The sequence below is a fragment of the Lotus japonicus genome, chromosome 5 (genome assembly GCF_012489685.1).
Source record: "Lotus japonicus ecotype B-129 chromosome 5, LjGifu_v1.2".
Classification (NCBI taxonomy): domain Eukaryota; kingdom Viridiplantae; phylum Streptophyta; class Magnoliopsida; order Fabales; family Fabaceae; genus Lotus; species Lotus japonicus.
Window position 1 is genome coordinate 65,073,759 of NC_080045.1, and position 22,071 is coordinate 65,095,829.

At 36.6% G+C, this 22,071-nt stretch overlaps 2 protein-coding genes across 5 annotated transcripts in view; both read left to right on the forward strand.

Moving 5' to 3' along the window:
- Nucleotides 1–7,738: 7,738 nt before the first annotated feature.
- On the forward strand, nt 7,739–13,363 carry LOC130717218 (2-oxoglutarate and iron-dependent oxygenase domain-containing protein CP2-like). The gene is made up of 9 exons (XM_057567366.1): nt 7,739–8,130; nt 9,484–9,531; nt 9,838–10,014; nt 10,110–10,260; nt 10,370–10,456; nt 11,351–11,475; nt 11,879–11,997; nt 12,644–12,755; nt 12,849–13,363. The coding sequence occupies exons 1-9, from the start codon at nt 7,756–7,758 to the stop codon at nt 12,882–12,884; spliced, it is 1,230 nt and encodes a 409-aa protein (XP_057423349.1). The 5' UTR covers nt 7,739–7,755; the 3' UTR covers nt 12,885–13,363.
- Nucleotides 13,364–16,110: 2,747 nt separating this feature from the next.
- Nucleotides 16,111–22,071, forward strand: part of LOC130717217 (DNA-directed RNA polymerase III subunit 2-like) — a 34,025-nt gene continuing 28,064 nt past the window's right edge. The window contains exons 1-11 of one of the 4 annotated variants that reach the window (XR_009012261.1): nt 16,111–16,441; nt 16,560–16,683; nt 16,778–16,899; nt 17,168–17,260; nt 17,380–17,452; nt 17,529–17,619; nt 17,755–17,807; nt 18,204–18,268; nt 18,605–18,710; nt 18,813–18,923; nt 19,130–19,189. Coding sequence is in view for 3 of the 4 variants with exons in the window: in XM_057567365.1 (XP_057423348.1) it covers nt 16,401–16,441; nt 16,560–16,683; nt 16,778–16,899; nt 17,168–17,260; nt 17,380–17,452; nt 17,529–17,619; nt 17,755–17,807; nt 18,204–18,268; nt 18,605–18,710; nt 18,813–18,923; nt 19,130–19,189 (939 nt within the window). In the remaining variant the exon portion in view is untranslated. The remainder of the gene's footprint in view (nt 16,442–16,559; nt 16,684–16,777; nt 16,900–17,167; nt 17,261–17,379; nt 17,453–17,528; nt 17,620–17,754; nt 17,808–18,203; nt 18,269–18,604; nt 18,711–18,812; nt 18,924–19,129; nt 19,190–22,071) is intronic. The other 3 variants (XM_057567365.1, XM_057567364.1, XM_057567363.1) reach the window with 3 other exon arrangements.

Genomic DNA, 22,071 nt, shown 5'->3' on the forward strand with positions numbered 1-22,071 from the left:
TTTTCTGGCGGTTTGAACCGCCAGAAATCTGCACCTCGTGCACTTTTCACGACAAACCTGTCGTTCCATACAACATTTTTCATAGTACAATATTTGAATGTGGTCGTTGCGATTGTTAGCTATTTTATCATTTGATGTATGGTTGTTACTAGGGCTGGGCACCGATCGGATTCGGGCCGAATCCTCGGGTGTGGGCGGGTTTGAAACCTCACTTTTGCCAATGCATTTCCGATCGAACTTAAGCAACAGGCAATTCGGATTCGGGTGGAACGGGTCTCGGGTTAGCAGGGTGGGTTACAGCGGGTTTCAGAACAAAAAAAAAACAGAGGAAGCAGAGAAGATGAGGAGTGAGGACGGAGGTCGAAGATGACCTTCCTCATACAAAAACGACGACAGTGATGGATTTGTCATCTGATGATAATAATATCATCGATTCTTCATGAAGGTTCTTCATCGACTTCCCCCATCTAACAGATCTTCGACATTGAGCAGCGGTGAGAGGTTCCCGTTCATGGCTCTTGATCGACAACGCAGAAGCCTGAGGGGAGGGGAGTGGAGAGGTGATGAAGTGAGAGTGGATGTGAGAACCTTGTGTGGCCGCCGTCGTTGATTTTGAGAGAGAGAGGGAGAGCATTAGGGTTTCCTACTTTCCTCTGGATGAGCATCAGGTTTTATTATCTTTTTTTTGTTTGGTCAAACAGGTATTATAATGTGTGGGTTCACTCACCACTGGGTTGGGCTTATAACCTTTAAAAAAAAACTATATATGGGCTCGGTCGAGTTCGGTCACTGCTGGACCAGGATTTCTTGGATCGAACTCGACCGGTTCAAACCATTTGAACCCGATTTCCTCACCCGATGGCTCGTTAACCCGCTTTGGTCCGCCTGTTAGTTGCGGTTTGGGCTCGATTGAGCTGGTTTCAGGTCGGGCCGGTTTTTTGGCCAGCCTTAGTTGTTACCATCGGAGTTAACGTAAAAAATAAATGGTTTTTATTGGTTGTTAAGTTATGGTCAAAGACCGGCGTGTTTCACGCACTTTCAAAGCGCGACACCAACACACATTTAGAGTGTGATTAAATCTTCGAATTTTCTTCTTCCCTAGGATTTTATTCAGCTACCTCATAAGAGTTAATATTTTTAGCTTTGGATTCTGAGTTTATGTTTGTAAGCTTGTTCGGTTTCTAGATTAGACGAGGAAGCGCTTCTGGAAAAAGCTACTATTAGTACCTTTTGTGAATGGAGAAGTGATTTGGAAAAATTTCATTGTGAAACCAAAAATGATTTGAGATATGAAACTGACACCAAGTCTGACAAGGCACTCGCGTGAGCTGAGTTTGATTTCCCCAACTAATATTACTAGTTTCAACAGTACATGTACATGTTGTGTTGAGCCAATATTAAAGGCACGAGTATAGTAGTACTAGAAATAAACCTTACTCAATATAATGAAAATAGAGGATTTTAGTTAGGATCCTCATGTGATTATATTAAGAAAAATGAAGATAATTTAAAGAAAGCTTGCATCCTTGTCTGTTTTTAAGTTAAAAGTTATTTTATCCTCGACTCATATCTTTTCCTTTTCTTCACAGCTCTTACAAGTTGTGGGAAGTGAATATTAGAGTGAAATAATTTTTTTTGTTATGGAGTAATGTCATTATATCTAAGTATAACTATCCAGTGATGAATAAGTTGGTAGAATACCTTGACACGCATCACGACAGTGCGTTCGTCAAATAGCTCTTGTATCAAAACGAGCTAAGATTTTGTTCACGCACTAAACAAATCTATTTGGATACCACTATTATAATAATACTTCAAATATCTTAATGACAAATATCCAACCATTGAGCGTGCAATAATCTGATGGGAATAATAAAGGGGCAAGGTAAGACAATTGCAGTATCGATCACATATTACAAACATTAAGAACAATTCCAAATTCCTAAATTATTGTAATAACACACATACTTTCGAGAGTTGTTCATGAGGCCAAATACTTTGAAATCTACTCATCAGTCATCACAGTTGGGTTCTAGAAAACAAATCCAAGATTACGAAATTAAACATAAAGTTAGTGCAGTTGAAGAAGTTTAAGAGCGCATATCAAAATCCACACACTACCATTATTTGTAGGCATCATATACAATTGAAAGTATGAGTCAAATATAAACCATGAAGTAATTTAAATGAGGAAGAGAAGTTGAGCTAACTAATAAATTGAAACTTGTGAGGGAGGAAAAAATTGACAGGATCAATTTAAGAGGAATTTGTACGAAAAGAAAAAAAAAAGACATTAAAGTACTTGGAATGTAACTCAATTGAAACAATCGTTTATCAAGCGAATTTTAAATAATTAATTTGGGAGTAGAGAGATCCATCCTAAGCAAGCATTCCACAAGTACCAAATACATCAAGATGTGCATAAACTATGGGTGCCCACTAGGGTGGACCATTAATATATTGGTCCACCGGTGCACCATGGGCATTTCAGTCTTTACACTTTGGGTGTTTTAGACTTTTTCCTTCTCCTCCTTCTCCCTCCCACTCCCCCCCTTCTCTCACTTCAACCATCTCCAAACAACACTCATAGACTCCATCAACATCACCAAGAAGAAAAGGTCTGTCAATTTCATTCAAAATAAAACCCATATCTGCTTTATGACCCATCTGTCACTCTCAATCTCTCTCAGTGAACCAGATCCGTTTTGATGTTTTATGGGTTTCAGAAAACTACAATTTTTTTTTGGGTTTGGATGCATTTGAGATGCTCTATCAAGGGTAGTTGGGATTTTGATGAATAGAATTGCTAATTAGAAATTCATCTTTCTTTTACAGACATGCTCACATCTTGTGAGGAACAAATATACAATAATGGTGTTGTTTATTTGTTTACGAGATTTACGAATCCATGTGGGCACCTAAGAAGGGAACTCCAAAATCAAAACCAAGAAATATGTGGTCGTAATTTACAAGAGAGTAAACAAACACAGTGATCAGTGATGGTTCATGGAAGTAGTGGCTCGGGAAAGGTGATACAGAATACAGATACAGTTCCGGCAAGGAGGGGAAGGGTGGGGAAGAAGTGTTTGACATTTACATTTTTACCATTTTTTCTTCTATCAAATCCTGATCATCAAATTCAAGAATATTCCAAGATGCTAATATGTAATGGTGATAAATCATGGTGCACCGGTGGACCAAAATAATACTTGTCCACCCTAGTGGGCACCTAAACTATGCATTACACATGCAAAGAGTTAAAAAAAGCTACAAAAATTGGAAAAGTTGAAGAGAAACAACAAAGAACAGAGACACATAGCACGAAAGAAAAGCGTCAAAGGACCTTTTATAACTACTCCCTCCGGTCCTATTTATAAGCATGAAAGAGAAGAAAAATCTTGGTCCTTTTTATAAGAACCAAATGAAAGTTTGAGCTATATTAATTAATTTTTTCCAATGATGCCCTTATTAATTCTAACTTGTAAAATGTGTCTCATTAATTATTCACTCTCTTTTCCACTTTCCAACACTAATAATAAAGGGTAATTTTGGAAGTTCATTTTAATTTAAGACAAATTTAATGCATTTTATCTAGTTTAACTACATTTCTTAAACTATGTGAATTTTTTTTTTGTTGCTTATAAATAGGACCGGAGGGAGTACTTTTCAGCTAATGTAATTAATCTTTTAGATAAACAAAGTATTTATTATTAGGTCATGATGTTCAATAGTCAAAACGTAAATCACACATAGCCTCAGGAAGCAGAGGATACAAATTTTTCTTACGAACAGAAAAACAATATTGAAGATTGAATTGAATAATAATATTGGAATGAAGATAATAATATGGAGCTAGATGAATAAGGGAAATGAGTTTTGTTAGTCTTCCTTATTTTTTGAACAATATCATATCCTGCATGCCTATATTCATGATTCAACCATATAAATTCAATTATTCACGAAAATTAATCAACGTCATATTTACCCCAAAAACAAGAGGTATCATGCACTAGCTTAAAGATCAAATGCGAGATTCTTGGTGTTGCTTATCTCATAGTTCAGAAGAATACACTGTAAAATGAGAGGGTATCTTGCGGTTGTACTATTAGGAGGACGCACAACCTCCCTTGTTCATGTGAGTTTGGTCGGTACCCTTCTATTCCATTGATGGCAGCAGTAAACCTACATTGAAAGAAGCTTACTGCAGGATGAATTATTGATATGTTTTTCCTCAGGATGAAATTAAAATTGGGGTTAAGATTACATACACCGACATATAAGGGAACTTAAACAAGTAATTAAGGTTATATCGTAATATTACATTACATTGAATTCATGTGTACAACAATATTTTTCCTAAACCAATGACTAAAAAAATCACAAATCATGCATACTGATTCGTACATTTATATATTGAGTCATTCAGTAATTTTTTATTATTTACCTATTGTGCGCACCGGCAAGGAATGTGGTCACAAGCCCCGCCGCAGGATGTGTAATTTTCTAGAGATCCGACATGACATCATTCTTAGCTTTTCTAGCTTTTGAACATTCTCGCTCTCCCATCCAAGCCATTGTGGCAACGAAGTGTGAATCATATGTGTTGCAAGCCCTATTGTGATAGTTGTCAATATTGCCAACAACAATAATAGCCATCTCAACGGCGACAAACACGACATTGTTGAATATTTCGCCAACATTGTCATCCTCTCCGGCTCGGGCTCGCGCTGTTACTCCTTGTGCAGCGGCAACCGTTGTTTGCAACTGTGCACAACTTGGGCAACATCTTGAGGTGCCTCCTCTACTATCCTTGCAAGTTCCGTAGCATGACTCATATAAGTTTCAAGCTCGGTACGATGATCATTCATTTTCCTGTTAAGGGGAGGAACTAATTTACTAACAATTAACAACTAACATTTGCCTATGAAAAAATCATTTCATCGGAGGAGGACATTGTTGTTATTGTTTTTCGATAGCAGAGAAATGTGTTAAAGTTGGGAAGAGAAGCAAAATATGGGTTTGAGTTTGGAAGAGAAGAAAAATCATTTTATCGGATGAGGACATTGTTGTTATTATTAGGTCATGATGTTCAATAGTCAAAACATAAATCACACATAACCTCAGAAAGCAGAGAATACAAATTTTTCTTACGAACAGAAAATGAATATAGAAGATGAAATTGAATAATAATATTGGAATGAAGATAATAATATGGAGATAGATGAGTTAGGGAAATGAGTTTTGTTAGTCTTCCTTATTTTTTTGAACAGATGGAGACTTGGTTTCCATTGTTTCAATTATTTAACAAACTGAAATGTTCACGTATGGGTGGGGATCCTCTCAATTTTCTACAGTGGACATTAGTTGTAGTTTCCAGCCGCCACAAAATGTTACCAGACCACCACAAATGTTGTTGCAAACTATTGGCAACATTTTTATCAGTTTCTCAGCATTTATGACGGTTAGAAACCGCCACAAATGTACACTGCAGAAAATTGAGAGGAATACGTACCCATTCATGTATGAGGTTCATGTATGCATGGCAGGTGCAAGTGCAACAATGGTACTAGAACATTAGTGACATTGAAAGTACAACTTTTAAAGACATGCTTGAAACTTGAAACTGAATGGTTTTTTTCTTACAAAGATTTTGATTCCATTGAAAATGGGCCTAAGCCTAAGCAACAACAAAACCGAGTACAAAGCAAGTATATTAGCGACATTGTAGGAGATAAGAAATGCTTAGGCTAGAAAATTAAATCACTCATACTCGCTAATTAATATAAACATCTGACATGAAATCTATGAAAGATTTCAACTGCACATGGGTGAAAATTCTAGAGAAGGCCATGCGCTCACTCTTCCCAAGCTGAATATTAAATTCCTTCCACCCACTCTCGGGACATCCACCTACTTTATTAAAGCTGCTTTCACGTTCACAAGACTGAGACTTGGATTCCATTGTTTCCATTACTTAACAAACTGCATGGTTCACGTATGATTCAAGTTGAGTGTGTCAAGAGTATTTGTACTGTAGTCCATATATTACAACTCTTACACTACAACAAAAATGGGTTTTAACGACAATATTTTAGCGGCAATGAGTGCAAAATTAAAAAGTTTGTGATAATTAGAATTTGGTTGATAAAGCGTATTGTATACTACCAACTAACAGTAAGCCTCTTTAAAAAAAACTAACAGTAAAGTTGCATAATCGCACACCACGCTAGCCACACATGAACACAATGCAGAAATAAATTACTAGAGGAGTCTAACTCAACCGCACACAAGCTACAATTTCCGACATCTGGCATTACCATCCCACGATGCATCAAATTGGCCTTCGATGGACTCTATTTTTCTAAAGTTGCCACGTAAAAACCGCTACTTTTGCAGGCACCACCGCCCTTAACTTCTTTGAGACCACCCACCCCATCTTAGCAAACCATTTATCCTCCACTGCCCTACACAAACCTTTCACTGAAAAGATCTCGCTGTATCTCCTTTTCCAGTATATAACATATGGTTCTTCACAAGCAATTACCATCCGAATCAATTGTAGAAAATGCTCATATTGAACCCCCTCCCAATCAAAAAAATCTCTCCTGAACCCAATGGTCCACGACCACCTGCCGTTAGAAATTTGTCCCAACTTCGAAACTATGGTAGTTTTATTTAATGCCAAAGCAAACACCCTTGGAAAGAGTTAAGGTCGTAACTTGGTTTAAGTGTAAATTTAGTTTTTTTATAGGTAAAATGTTAGTTGTTAATAATGTTAGTAAATTAGTTTTGGGTTTGAATCCTGGACTTTTCACCCTTTACCCTCCAAAATTCTTATGTTCCTAGCTCTTACCACTTGCACTAACCTTTGGGGACAAGTGTAAACTTAGTTATTTTAATTATTCTTTTGTAAGACGTATAGATATCTTTTTTTTAGTAGTAGAATCTTCTCAATTGTAAAAAAAAAAACTTAACATGAATAAATTATATTATCTCACCGTTGATTATTATGTATTTAATAATTAAATAAAGAAATAAGACATATTAATCAACAGTGAGATGATGAAAATTGACTTGATCAAGTTTTTTTTTTACAATTAAGAGAATCTAAATATTTTTTTATTTAACATGTTAGTCTTCAACCTGGCTTAAGTTACCCAACATACCTATTTTATTACATTTTTTTCTTATAAAATAAACACATACATGTTAACATGTGTGTTTGGGTTTTTTTCTTATAAAAAAATGTGTTCAGGGTCTTTTACCAAAAAAAAAAACTTTTTAAGAGTATAGTTGTTAAAAGTCTCACATTGATAAGAGTATATGATATATATAACTCTTATAATAGTAGAACAATACTCAACTATTCATCTAACTTTTGGGTTGAGTTAAGTTTTTCAAATTTTAATAAGAGTATAATAGTATCATTCTTTATACACATTGTTGTATAGTCAAATTATCAGTAAAATGCTTGAAAAATTTAGCAATTTATCAATAATTAGGTTAAACCTTGTCAATAAGAATTCTTTATAGATATATCTATAAGATTAACCCAAGTAATACAAACTCAAAGATTGCAATACAATTATTGCAATCTAGTGCCACCACACCACCATGTGAGGTTCGTGATTATTAAACGATAAATTGTAAATCAAACTTAAACCCTAATTAAATTTTAAATAACATGAGATGTGTAATTATTTTTTATTTTTTATTTTTATCTTCCTCGTAACTTTAATTCACATAAAACAAAACATGTTCTGTTGGGAACAACGAAACCAGAGAGAGAGGCATGAATTGAAGGAGAGTGAGACTCGTGAACCCTACGACGCCACCCTCAACACAACCACCATGTCTCAGAATGGTTCCTTCGACCACCGCCCTCGTGCGGCGTCCAACGGAGAAGCAGCGGCGGCGGTGGCTGGTGGTTCCAACACGCTCCGTGCGAGCCCCAAACGAGACCACAAGCCAGACAACTACGAAGACCTTCAATTGGACTTCAACCCTCTCGTCTTGAGCTCCCTCGAGCGTTATCTTCCTCTTCACATGCTCAACATGTCACGAGACAGCAAGGCTCAGTACATGAGGAACATCCTCCTCCGATATTTACCTGACACTGAACGCGTTCGGGTGAGTACTGTGAGAAAAATTTCAGAGGTGCCCAGATGGGTTGTGGAGTTTGGAAGCCATGATTTTTTTCGTTTTCTTAAGAAAAAATTGATTTTGATATTGCCCTTTATCAATACGGTTCGTGGGTAGGGAATGAAATGCTGTGCTTGCTAGTTGCTGCTACCTACATTGTTGTTTGATCTGGATAGTTTGTGAGAGAATTCAGTGGAAGATGTGGATCAATTTTCTGTTTCACCCTCTCTGATAGTAAACAATTTGGATCCTCCTTTTGACTAAATGCCTACCGTGACTTGTGATATCTGATTATATGTGTGTTTGGATTTTCTTTGAATCACAAAAGCCTGCATCTGTGTTTGTATTTTGAGATCTATGAAATAACGTTTGCATTGACAGAGGAAAAAACAATCACACACTAACAAATTGGTTTTCCACTAAGACATAGCTCCAATCATTCATGTTATTAGAGGTGTCTTGTTAGTTCTTTGAATAAGGCCAATCATATCTTTAATCCTCATGGCTTTTGTTTGTTAGAAGGACTTCATTTACTAGAAATGATCCATCTCGGCAGTTTATGGATTTTATGGATGCATAGTAGTCGTTTGCAGGGTTTTAAAATACGGTTGCAGTAGGGTCGATGAATGCGGGTGGATGTGGCCATATTTGTGGTCGCGATGCAGTTGCGGGGACTCAAAAACCCTTTACGCTGTGGCCGCAATTGTGGTTGCGGACCGCAATTTAAAGCCCTGGTTCTTTGCATCTAGAAGTCTGTAAGGTCTGGATTTTTGCCTGCAATTATCATGTAGTTCTGGTCTGGATGCCATAACTAGGGCGTCTTTCCTAGAGCCATCTCTGAAGTACTATTTCGCTTTTCAAGTTACTTCAGCTTATGTCTAGCGAACTACCAAGAATTAAGCATGTTTTAAGAGCGAATTTCTTACTCTGGAATGTGTGGAGGAAACTATTCAGAAGAGCCAGAGTCAAGCTTCGTAGTGATCACTTGTTCTCTCAAAGTTAGATGAAAACCATTCTTTGATTACTCTAAGATATAAAGCTTGACCTAGACTGTAGGAAATTATTTAAAAAAAAATCCTCTACTCTAAATAAAATAAATAAATAACGCAGCATATTGACATGCATGTGAGTGTGACATGATAGTTGGTTACTGGTATAAAAAACAGTCACTTATTGAGCTAAAAAGTTGATGACAAATGATTCCAACATCTGTTGGTTTGTGATAGTTTCTTAGTTTGACAGTGGGGATTGGGTTTCTTTGATTTTTCCTGGTATTTTGTCTTTAGCTTGGTTTTGGTTGTCACTTGTAACTCTTTTATTGTTTTATGTTGGATTGAACAGATTCAAAAGCACAAGGAATACAGGCAAAATATCATATTGAATTATCCAGTAAGTTTTCTACTGAATGTCAAAGTGGTAGTTTTGTCCGTTTGTACATTGAAAACTTTGTTGGTTTCATTTTATGATTCTTTTCGAAATATCGGGAAATGCTGCGGATGGGATAAACATGGTTTCATTTTATAGGAAGGCATCTTTTATGCGGTACTTAAATGTATGAGAATGTGGAATCAGCACATGTCAATATCAGAATTTCATGACCTGAGAACAATTATCTTGTTTCATTTCATATACATTGTATAGCATTTATGTACCAATCATGCTCTATGTTACCAAATATTTGCTTTTGTTTTGTAGCCGCTACATAAGGAGATATATACTATGCATTCTGAAAACTTTTTTGTGCCCTCATTTCTTCAAGCAATTAAAGAAAATACAAAAGCTGGTTTTAGAAGTGTAATGGCTGAGCCCTCCAGAGGGATTTATACGTTTGCAATGCTTCAACCACAGTTTTGTGAAATGTTGGTATCGGAGGTATCGCATATCTTTCCTTTCGTTTTCAAGCAAAAATCATTATATATGTTCTATATTAGTGTTTTATGTTTTCTTATCAGGTTCTGATTGCTTAGGTGGATCATTTTGAAAGATGGGTCCATGAGACCAAATTCAGAATCATGCGGCCAAATACAATGAATCAATATGGCGCTGTTCTTGATGATTTCGGCATGGAAACCATGCTTGAGAGATTAATGAATGAATTCATACGTCCTATATCTCAAGGTTATTATTAATATTCTTTTAATGAGAATGGATGAGAAACTTAGGACTTAGAGAAAGCAACTACTATTATGACATGAACTCACTTTTGCAATTTGAATTCTTTTTGTAGTTTTCTTTACTGAAGTTGGTGGATCCACACTGGACTCTCATCATGGTTTTGTTGTTGAATATGGAACCAATAGGGATGTAGAACTTGGTAGGTTTTTCAAATCATTTGTCCTGTGATTTTTCTATTGCCTGACTAGAATCCGCAACACACACATATATATATTTTGAACCAGAATGGAGTTTAATGTTTTGAGCATATCTACTTACAATTTTATATTAATCTACCTTAGTCTGTCTCTTTATGCTGTTTACATTTACCTGCTACCTCGTATATTTTGATTCTTCCATTTTGACAAAAATAAAAGGATAAGAAAATAAAAAATGCATTAGATTTTTCATGACGGTTGAAATGCTGAGATATTGTTCAGTTTGTTATATTTTTTAGCCCTGTTGTCTTTTAATCTATATTTTCTAGGATATCTACCTCACGATGTTTTTGAGATTGAAGATTTTGGAGGGGTAATGGAAGGGAGACTAAATTTTTTTCGTTTAGAGTAAATATTCTCTAATTTAAGAATTTTTTGAAGTGAAAGGATTAACATGAAACCTTCTAACCATCTCCTATTCATTTCAAGAAACACCATGTAACTCTTTGTCCTTCCAAACCTAACCATCGTGACTAGATTAATTCAAGTTCATTCTCTCTCTCATGATACTTTGATAAATTGGTTCTTTTGGCTTATCTGCTTTTAAATTTGATTGTGCCTATTCTTTCACTCTTCTATGAAATATTGACTCGCGTTGCCGTACTCGTTAATCCATCATGAATCATGCTAAATGGATACTGTTCTGTCTTGGATTCAATTCTGTACTTGATCTGTTTCCTTTTTGTATTGCTTGCCTGAGCTATGATGTTTACCTATTTGTTCTATTACACAAGTATATCTTGTTTGCATTACTTCACCACCTTACTTCTGTAACCTCCCTCTTAACCTTTATCTCTTAAGCTTATAGTGAAATTTAAAGAGCAATAATTTTGCAGGTTTCCATGTGGATGACTCAGAAGTCACCTTAAATATTTGCTTGGGGAATCGATTTTCTGGTGGAGAACTGTTCTTCCGAGGTGTTCGATGTGATGAACATGTAAATACAGAGGCCCAATTAGAGGTATGTCTACTACCGTACTTCCTCAATAATTTATTTGACTCAATAACAGGAAAAATATCTTAGACTCAGTAATTTATATACCTACATTCTTCTCCAGCATGTATTTGAATTCTAATTTAAACTCAAAAAGGAAAAAAAATAGTCACGCCTTCTGCTTGGTGCAATGTTCTAGATGGTCTTCTTTCTCTATCTCCTCTTTTTAAAGGCTGATCCCGACTATTCATTTCTTAAGCACATGCATGGACAAATACACTATGAATTGAGTTGTTCATTTGATGTAATTCATATAGAATACTGAATAGCATTGTAGTTTTGATCAAATATAAGTGATATAAGTGCCTGAATTTCCTGTGGACATCTTATTTTCTTTATCTAAACTTTAACTTGAAGCATATCTTTGTAGGAGATCTTCGATTATTCCCATAGGCCAGGACATGCAATCCTTCATTGTGGTCGTCACCGGCACGGTGCTAGACCTACAGTTTCTGGGGAACGGATCAATTTAATTCTCTGGTGTAGAAGGTAAATGCATAATCTTTTTCATTACTTAACTCCACAGTGCCCCTTGCTTCAATGAATAACAGTTTTTTCTGACATGTCCCTTACTCCCTTAGTCAACAGAGGCTTTTATTTTAGTAAATTATCATTTTGGTCTTGAAATATATCCTGTCAGTCACTTTAGTCCTGAAATATGGAAATCACATTTTTTTCGTCCCTCAAAGATGATAAAGGCTATCCTTGAAATTCTTTCGTAACATCATTAGTTCCTGGAAATGATAAAGTTGATCACCTTTTTCATGTTTTAGGGATGAAAAATGTAACTTTCATGTTTTATAGACTAAAGAGTAAAGACTAACCCTATATATTTCAAGGAACAAAATGATTGTTTACTCCTTTTATTTGGGCAATCTCAATGGATGCCATTATTATTTTTAAATAATATTCTATCATCTATTGGGCTTGACCTAAATGTTAGTGTTAACCAGTGTTATCAGCCATGGCCGATATCCCGCCATCTTCCATCTGCCTTCATTATCTGTCAAATATGGTGGGTTTTTGGCTCTCCACCATGGTCCGCCATATGCCATTAACATTGACACTGGTGTTAACGCTGTGCTTATATTATAATTATGGTCAATTACATCTACATCAACCTTGGTTGTTGCAGTTCGGCTTTTAGAGAGATGAAGAAATATATGAAAGATTTTTCTAGCTGGTGTGGAGAATGCAGGCGGAAGAAGAAGGAGAAAGAGCGTGTAGCAGTTGCTGCCACCAAAGAGGTAACAAGAAGCCTGAGATAAAAAGAAGTGACTCAGGTTACTTAATGTTGTCATCTTCCATGAACCTAATTCAGCTGTGTCTTCACTTTGCAGGAATTACTGAAGAGGGAACTTAAGTCAGCCTCGTGAAGTTGCACGCGCAAACCGTGTTTGTACAGTTCATTCATGACAATGTCAACTCTTTTCTTTTCTCTCTTGTCTTTCCTGTTTCTGGATTCAGGATTGCTTTTAGTGAAATGAAAATGTGAAGGAGAAGAATTATAGTGTAGGATTTGAATGTTCTGAATTTCTAATGATAACTTATTGAATAGGAAGGAACTAGAGACTAGAGTAATCACCTTTTGATTGTCTGTAGTTAAGTTAAAAGCTATTTTATCCTCTTCTCATGTATTTTTAGAGGCTTGTTTTAAACTGAATTTCGATAAAGGTTTTTTGTTGAGAAGAGTGGTATTGCATGCAGAACAAACTGTCCAACTTGTGGAGAATAGGTTGAAGACTCTTCTCACTTGTTTTTTACATGTACTTTGATGTTTGGAGTTTGGAATCTTGTTTTACAAGGGTTAGACTTCTATTTTGCTCTGCATCATTTACCTCCGGAGCATTTAACACCCACTTTGCCGTTGCAGGATATTTGTTTGAAAATGAAATGGAGCGCACCATGTGCTTCTTTTCATTCTCCTCTTCCTCCTCCTCATGCAATCGACGAAATGATTTAATTAAAAATATACAGAATATACCCATTAACCTAGACTCCCTGCTTTAGGAAAGATGAGACCTATCACAATCAACTCAAGCAACCAAAAGAAATGCTTTGGGTAGCGAGGATTGAACTTTAGACCACCTGGTATAGTAGTTTTGATATTTTGTCATGAAGTAATTATCCCAAAAGTTTGGATAAAAAATGAATAGTTTTATATTATATGGTTAAGTATGTTTTTGGTTCCAGGCTTTGAGTGAGTTTTGTTTTGATTTTTGTCTCTTGTCGAAAAATCTTTTGGAATTCATCCTTGAACAATAGGAAAGGTCGTGAACCATCATCACTAGAAAAATGAACTTTGGTAACTTATCAGGTGTGCGGCAGCGCTGATGTGGCACACCACGTTTTTAAATCAGGGACCAAAATCATTTTTTTTTCTTTGATTAGGGACCTAAACATCACTTATTAAAAAATTAATTAAAATCAATTAATCCTTAACCATTTATCTTTCTTCATCTTCATCTCAATTCATAATCTTCTCCAATCTTGAATTTCAACATTTTCATCGTCAAAATCAAACGACAATGTTTCTTCATCTTCACCATGAAACAAAAAACCTTCAGTACAAACCCAACAACACCACACCTAGATTCAATCACAAAAGCAAGTTTCTTTTTCTTCATATTCCTTCTCTAACACAGATTCCCACAAACCACAAGTCAAATAAAAAAATGGAAGAAGAGCCACACCCACCACAACCCCCAACCCAAACACAAACCCCAAATCTCTTTCTTCTTCACACGCCTTCTTCTCCCGTCGTTTTCGCAACGACACGTGATTTAGATACTACCATAAATGCTAATAATGTGTGGAAAAATGGGTGAAGAAGATGAAGAGTCGGGCAAGAAGAAGGCATGTTATCACCGAAGAGCAACACAATGTTCTCTCTCTTGCACAAGGATGAGTTTGTTGTTCTGGGATTCATCTACTTCAAAGCTTGAGAAGGAATGAGGTTCGTTGCGGTGGTGGTGGAGAAAATAGAGGTAGAAGTTAGAGACGAAGGGAGGAAGGAAAGGGCAACAAGGCGAAGTTTGATGTAGAGGAAGACGATAAAGTAACACTAGCACGAATGTAGAGTTAGAAGAAGTGGAGCAAGTGTCAGGGTGAAAGTTTTAGACGATGGTGGAGACAATAAAACAACAAATTTGGGTGGAATGTGAATGAATTGTGCGGGGGAATTAAAAAGTATATTTAGTTCAAAAGTTTAGAGTTATCGCTCTAAAAGCAAACGCGAAATATGCAAATAAATATATTTAGGCTAAAAAACACTTTTCGCCCCTGATGTTTCAAGTTTGTGCAAATTCTGCCCTTACCCTATTTTTGTCGATGTTTCTACCCCTCATGTTTTTAAACAGTGCACTGTCCACCCCTCTGTCAGTCAAACGTTAAAAAACTAACGGAATGAGCTGATTTGACTTTTTTTTTAATATTTTTTGGACCTGCCACGTGGAAATTACAAGTGAAATTGGAAAAATGGGCATGGGAGATTCAAACTCAAGATTTGTAAGTAGCAAAATATGCATTTAACTAGTTCAGTTACATACATAATTGATATATACATCAAGAAAATTTAATTTATATCAATTTCTTGATCATCATTAACTTCATATACTCATCTTCATCTTTCCAATCCACTCAGCAACCTCTTCTGAGAAAGCCTGACTGACGGAGGGGTAGACGGTGCATGTTTGAAAATATGAGGGGTAGAAACGTCGACAAAAATAGAGTAGGGGCAGAATTTGCACAAACTTGAAACATCAGGGGCCAAAAATGCTTTTTAGCCATATATTTATTATTTGTACATAATATTTTTTAACGGTTAACACGTATTTAAAGCAAGCAAAACCCAAATGTGCTGCTGTAGCTTCCCGACCAGCCCGAACCTTAAAACCAATGTTCTCAGAACCGGACCGGTCATCGAACCGGTGAGGGCACCAGTTTAAGGTATAAAGGTTGGACCGAGGTCGAACCGGTGATAGATAATAATGTTCTTATATAATTATATAATTATATATGTGATGAAACATAAACCTAGCAAAAAAAAAAAACAAAAAAAACAATACACAAGTAGGAGTTTTTTTTTTGTCTAAACACAAGAGCTTCAGATAAATAAATAAATAAACACAACCAATAAAGAAAGTAAGAAACATGTAACTTTCAAAAAAAATGAAACAGATATATAAGACAAAAGAAAATAACGTAAAGGCTGAGTTAAAAAAAAAAAAAAATAACGTTAAGACCCAGCCCATATGCTAGTAAAAGAGATCTTAGTGTAACCCTAGACTAGACATATACTTTCTTCTTCTCCTATGTGCAGCCAGCCACCTCTGCACTTCTTCTCCATGTACCACTTCATCAATCCCTCTCCTAGTTTTCCTGCATCAGTTTTATCTTATGCTTCTTTATCACTGCAACAAGGTTTTGAACTTGTACTGTAAATCTGTAATAACTTGTGGTTGTGAGAAATTAAATTAGGGTTTCAGTAATGATCATGCTGTTAGAGAATTAGACTTCAGAAAGAAAGAAAAAAAACAAAACGACGTCGTATTGTCTGGCCCGGTTCAAACCGTTAGACCACCGGTTTTAGACCGGTTTGCTTAAAGAACGGTTACAAGAGCAAACCGAACCGCTAAAGCTCCCGGTTCCCGGTTCTGCAAACACTGCTTAAAACCCAGACTTGTCCTCCCTAGGTCGTGACCTCGTACCCTGTAACCGCGCCACCGTCGCTGCCGCCGTCCAACACCGCGACGAAGCCACTGCTGTCGACGCCGTTCCACCATCGATATCATCTCATCATTGAACACTGTTCGGGCTCACTATCAATCGCGTTCTTCCATACAAGTGACTGAAAGCATAAAAAACGTTGTTGCAACTGTTCAACCCTTCTGATGGGTCTCAAACACGACCCTTTGCAACAACACACCGTCCAGTGAGTCATCCTTCTTCCGTTTCTCTTTGTACTTGTTTTCTGTTTTCTCTCACAATGTTGGGAATTCCTCACCAATGTTTTCTCTTTTGTTTTGCTAATGTTTGCTTTGTCAACTAAGGTCCAATGAGGGCAGCAAGTTATCCAATCACTCTTTAGGTGATTCTGGCATTGACAAACAGTTCCTGACTGCACCTATAAAATCTGCTGTTGACAAGTTCCAGCTTATTCCTGAGTTCCTCAAGGTAGCTCATCTGGAGTATTACACTATGGTTTATGAGATAGTAATGTTAATGATTAGATTTCACTATCTGATTGTGCTGAATTTGGATTTTGTAGATTAGAGGATTGGTGAAGCAACATTTGGATTCCTTTAACTATTTTGTGAATACCGGTATCAAGAAGATAGTTCGTGCTAATGACATTATTAGGCCGACTAGGTACCCGCATATTTATCTAAGGTAAAAGGATGGTTTACTTTTGGACTTATAGTTGTTCAATTGTGTATCCTATAGTTTTTTATGTTATGAAATAGAACCCTCTAAATGGGGGGGGGGGGGGGTCTAGGGTATTGGAAGTTGGTTTCAAGTTTTTAGCTTGTGGATGACAGAATTCTGATAAATAATTTTAGTTATTCTGAGGCTCATCTGTTGTTCTTTTGTCTTCACAAGCTTGGGGCACATTAAATTGTTCTACTAATGAGTTAATGTACAATGAGTTTTGCTGCAGATTTTTGAATGTCAGAATTGGTGACCCATGTGTGACAATTGATGGTAGTCCTGAAGACATTACCCCGCAAACATGCCGCTTATCTGACCTAACGTAAGATTCATTCTTGTTAGAAACATTATCTAATGTTTTCAATGACATATTCCTTAGCTAATATAATTCTAATTAGTATTCAAATGTATTCTCTTCATTTGATGTTGTCTAATGAAAAGGTATGCTGCTCCAATCATTGTTGATATTGAGTACACTCAAGGAAGTCATGATAACCCAAGAACAGAAACAAAGGTATTTGAACACTGATTTATCTGAATTGGACAGAGATCTGTGTTATTTAATTACATCAATATTTTCTTTTGCACAGAAAAATGTTGTTATTGGAAGAATGCCTGTTATGTTGAGGAGTTGTCGTTGTGTCTTGTATGAGAAAGATGAAGCTGAGCTTGCAAAACTTGGTTCGTATGGATTGGACCATTGGAAGCACATACAGTTCTATATATATATTTTGGTTCATTTAATCTTTTTATTAGTCCATTGCTTTTTTTAATTTTCTTATAGAATCTTACTTGCTTTAGTTTTCCTTTGATTAGGTGAGTGCCCTCTTGATCCCGGAGGATATTTTGTGATCAAAGGAAATGAGAAGGTGATATTCTGTCTCTTATCTTAAATCCTTATGCATGTCTGAGATGCTGCCTTTCATTCAATCTGTTCAAGACCAATTGACATAGAGTCAGAGGCAAAAAAGTTTAATTTAAGAGTGTTAGTTGTTGGATGCTGATGATTAAAAAAGTAGTGTATCAAATGAATAAAAATTGATGAATATCAATACAAGATTAAATGTATAAGCATTTTGAATTGACTTGTCAAACTTGTTGGAGGCCAGTTGTTTTATACATAGCCACTGAGACATTGACAGTAACTTTCACACACATATATATATATATATTTATGTCATCTAATCATTTCATTATTTTACCTTTTTTGTTGATAGTTTTTCATTTTTTTATTTACAAATTATTATTCCACCAATCTATTTCAGGTGATTTTGATACAAGAGCAACTTTCAAAGAACAGAATAATTATAGTTATGGACAAGAATAGAAAGTAAGTTATTCTTCTTGGTATGGTCATGCCTTATTGACTTATTGTTCACATTTTCTTTGATGCATATACGTACCAGCATGTGTACAGGTATGATTTGTGTTAGAGTTATGTTTATTTTGTATTTATTATATTTGATATAATTGCTTTAAATAAGCTGCTGTGTCTGATAAATATCTGTTTTTTCCTTTAATAATTTTTTGTTCCTCTATATGAATATCTGTTAAGTGACTTACTGGTAACTTCTGATGTGGTTGTACATTTCTATCCTCTATGTTGGATTACCAAATATTGTGTTGTATGTTGTTCTAAATTATATTTCCTTTCAATGGCTTTCAGCATTACTGCATCTGTTACTAGCAGCACGGAGACTAAAAAAACAAAAACTGATATTGTGATGGAAAAGGAGAAGATGTGGTTAAAACTGAATAGATTTGCCAAGCAGGTTTTCATTGGACAGTTTCAATGCGACTGACTTACCTTCAGCCCTATCATTCTATTAAAACTAGGCTTTGGTGATTCTTGTTTCTTCATGTTGTATTCTTAGGTTCCTCTTATGGTTGTAATGAAAGCTATGGGGATGGAGAGTGATCAAGAAGTTGTACAAATGGTCGGAAGAGATCCTCGATATAGTTTGCTACTTTTGCCATCTTTTGAGGTAATTGACACACATATTTGAACATATCAAAAATAAAAATGGCTCTGCACACAGTAATCTATAAGAGATAAGATATATAAGTGACTTGTATAATAATTTACAAATTCATATGCTAATTGATTAATTCTTAGCTTACAGAAAGCGCATTATTATTATTATTATTATGCTATCAGTGAACTGTGGAATATGTTTTGCTCCTTAATTAGGAATGTGCACAAAATGGTGTGTATACACAAGAGCAAGCATTGGCGCATCTTGATTCTAAGGTGTGTTGTTCTTTCTTATTATCGTCTAACTTTTGACATAGTTTGCTTGTATATTTTTGTTGCCTTGAGGTGTAACATTAATGCTAAATCATGAAGTTGCTACTTCTGGGATATCTTATCATTTTATGGAATTTGTCTACTTAATTAATGCCACCAGCAAGATCAATTTTTTTGTTGTTTTTAGTTTCATTTATATTGAGGTCTTGTCTATATAGTTCCTCATCAGAAACATTTGGTGTCATGATAAACTAGGGAGCTAGATAGATGTATGGTTTAGGATTTCTTCTACATTACAAGATCCATGGTTTATTTAGTATATGAAATTCAGTCAAAGATTGGATGTGAACTCATATACAATATGTTATGAGCTGTCACTAACTGATATCAATCTAATCCGAACAAACTAATAACAGAAGTGATGAGCTGTAGAATATAAACTAACAGCTTCTGTTAGATGCCACAACTGATTATAACAGAAACACATAAAGCCGAATAATTGAAACTACAAGATACTGTAACAATATGACCTAGAAATTAATCATTGTAGTAAGTTTTGAACTTGACAATTTGAAAATGAGTTAATAATGACATTTTACTGTTAATCAACTAGTTTTTAAAAATAAGTTAATGTTAGCATTAAGGATTATGTTAAGAGTTAGGGTTAGATGTAGAGTCTATGGGCCAGGCCCATATGTACTTTGTACTACATGTTGTACTACTCTTAACCTAGTATTATATATATGAGGGAGGCTGCACCCTGCAGTGTATCCCATTACAATATCTCTTTCTCTCTCTCTTAGTCTTTTCTCTTTACATGGTATCAAGAGCCTAGATTCTCAACCTGCCTAGGTCAGCCGTCAACCTGTAAAAAAAAAAAATCCGAAAAAAGAATTTTTTTCCCCCTCCCAGCCACTACAGAAAGGGCCGACCAAGGTTGCTGGGGGTAGGAAATTTTTTTTTTTGGCGGCCGGATCTTGAAGAAATCGGCAGAATGCCGAAATCGCGGTTTATGTGAGTAATCGCGAAGGTGCTGTTTCGGAGCCAGATAGCGTACGTTTCAGGTACAGAGCAGGGCGTCTTTGTTGTCTGAGGAACGCCCAGTGATTTTCACAGCCGTCGGTGGTGATTTGGTGACGTTTCGACGTGCAACGGTGTGTTTCGGTGTGCTCTACAGGTGGAAACGTGCTTTTTTTGTTAGTAACCAGCGTTCATATTGTTCGCTGAGTATTGAGTTTCTTTTATTTCTTTAGTGATTTCTCTCTGAGATATGGCTGAAGACAACTCTAAGACAACGGGTGAAGGGAAGACCCCAGTCACTGAGTTCATGACTACTTCGTCCAAACTCACCGACATCAAGCTTGATGGGGATGGTGAGAACTATGTGGAGTGGAAGTATTTGGTGGAGGTCAGCCTTGGAGGAATGGGAAAGGATGAGCATTTGACGGGGTCTTGTCCTACAAACGCAACGGCAGCGGCGAAATGGAAGATGGATGATAAACACATTCTGGCGTTATTGGTGAATTCTGTTGATAAGCGGACACAATCTGTGATTACTCATTGTCAAACAGTGAAGGAGTTATGGGAGTTTCTCCAGTTTATTTTTGGGAAAGCTGATAATTTGAATCGCATCTATGCTCTGTTGCAGCAGATATTTCGTCCGAAACAGGATAAGCGTAAGTTGATGGATTATTTTCTGGAATTCAAGAAATATGCTGAGGAATTGACTTCTCTCCTATCTTGCAAGACAAAAGAGGATATGCTAGCCCAACAGAAGAAATTGATAGCATTGAGTTGGTTATCTGGCCTTGATCAAGAGTTTGAGGTGGTCCGGTCTCAGATTTTGTCGAGCAAGCAAGTGGATACTCTCACTGATGTCTTCTCTCGAGTCATGCAGTCCTCTTTTGAGAAGCCCAAACCTGCTCCAGATGTTGATACTTCTGATCGCTCTGCTTTAGCGGCCCATTCAGGCTTTCGTGGCGGACGTGGTGGAGGCCGAGGAGGTCGTGGTGGTGCTAGAGGTCGTGGTGGACGTTCCGGACAGATCCAATGTTATAGTTGTGGAGAATTGGGTCATTACAAGAATCAATGTCCCAATTCTCAACAGCACCAACAACATTTTCAACAGTCGGCTCCTAATCGCTTTGCCCACAACGTTTCCCAGTCAGATGTTGTCCAAACACAACCAGAAAAGCGTACAATGGTTATGAGTGATGATGAGTTTGCCAGATATACACAGTTTCAGATCTCACAGCAGTCAGCCTCACCTTCCTCCTCCACAGCTACCTTTGTCCAAACATGTAATCCTACTGTGTGTCTATCCTCTACCTCACGGCGTTGGATCATTGATTCCGGCGCTACTGATCATATGACAGGGAATTCAGGTATTTTTTCGTCATTTAGTTCCTCTAGTATTCATTCGTCTGTAACCCTTGCTGATGGGTCCATTGTTCGTGTTAAGGGGAGTGGGTATACCACCCCAATTTCTACCTTACCTATGTCCTCTGTGCTCTATTTACCTCAGTTTCCTTGTAATCTTCTCTCAATTAGCAAAATAACCCGTTCATTAAAGTGTTCAGTAACCTTCTTTCCGGATTCTTGTGTGTTTCAGGATCTGTCGACACAGAGGATTATTGGTAGAGGAAGAGAATTTGATGGACTGTATCTACTAGACGAAGGAGTCTCGAAGGCATCCACAACTTATCGTACCAGTAGCGTGTCTCCTTTCCAGCTTCATTGTCGTCTCGGTCATCCATCTCTAGGAGTTCTTAGGAAGTTGTGTCCTCAATTGGAGTCCTTATCAAGTTTTTCTTGTGAGTCTTGTCAGTTTGCTAAACACCATCGTAGTGTTTATTTACCTCGTTTGAATAAAAGAGCTATGTCTT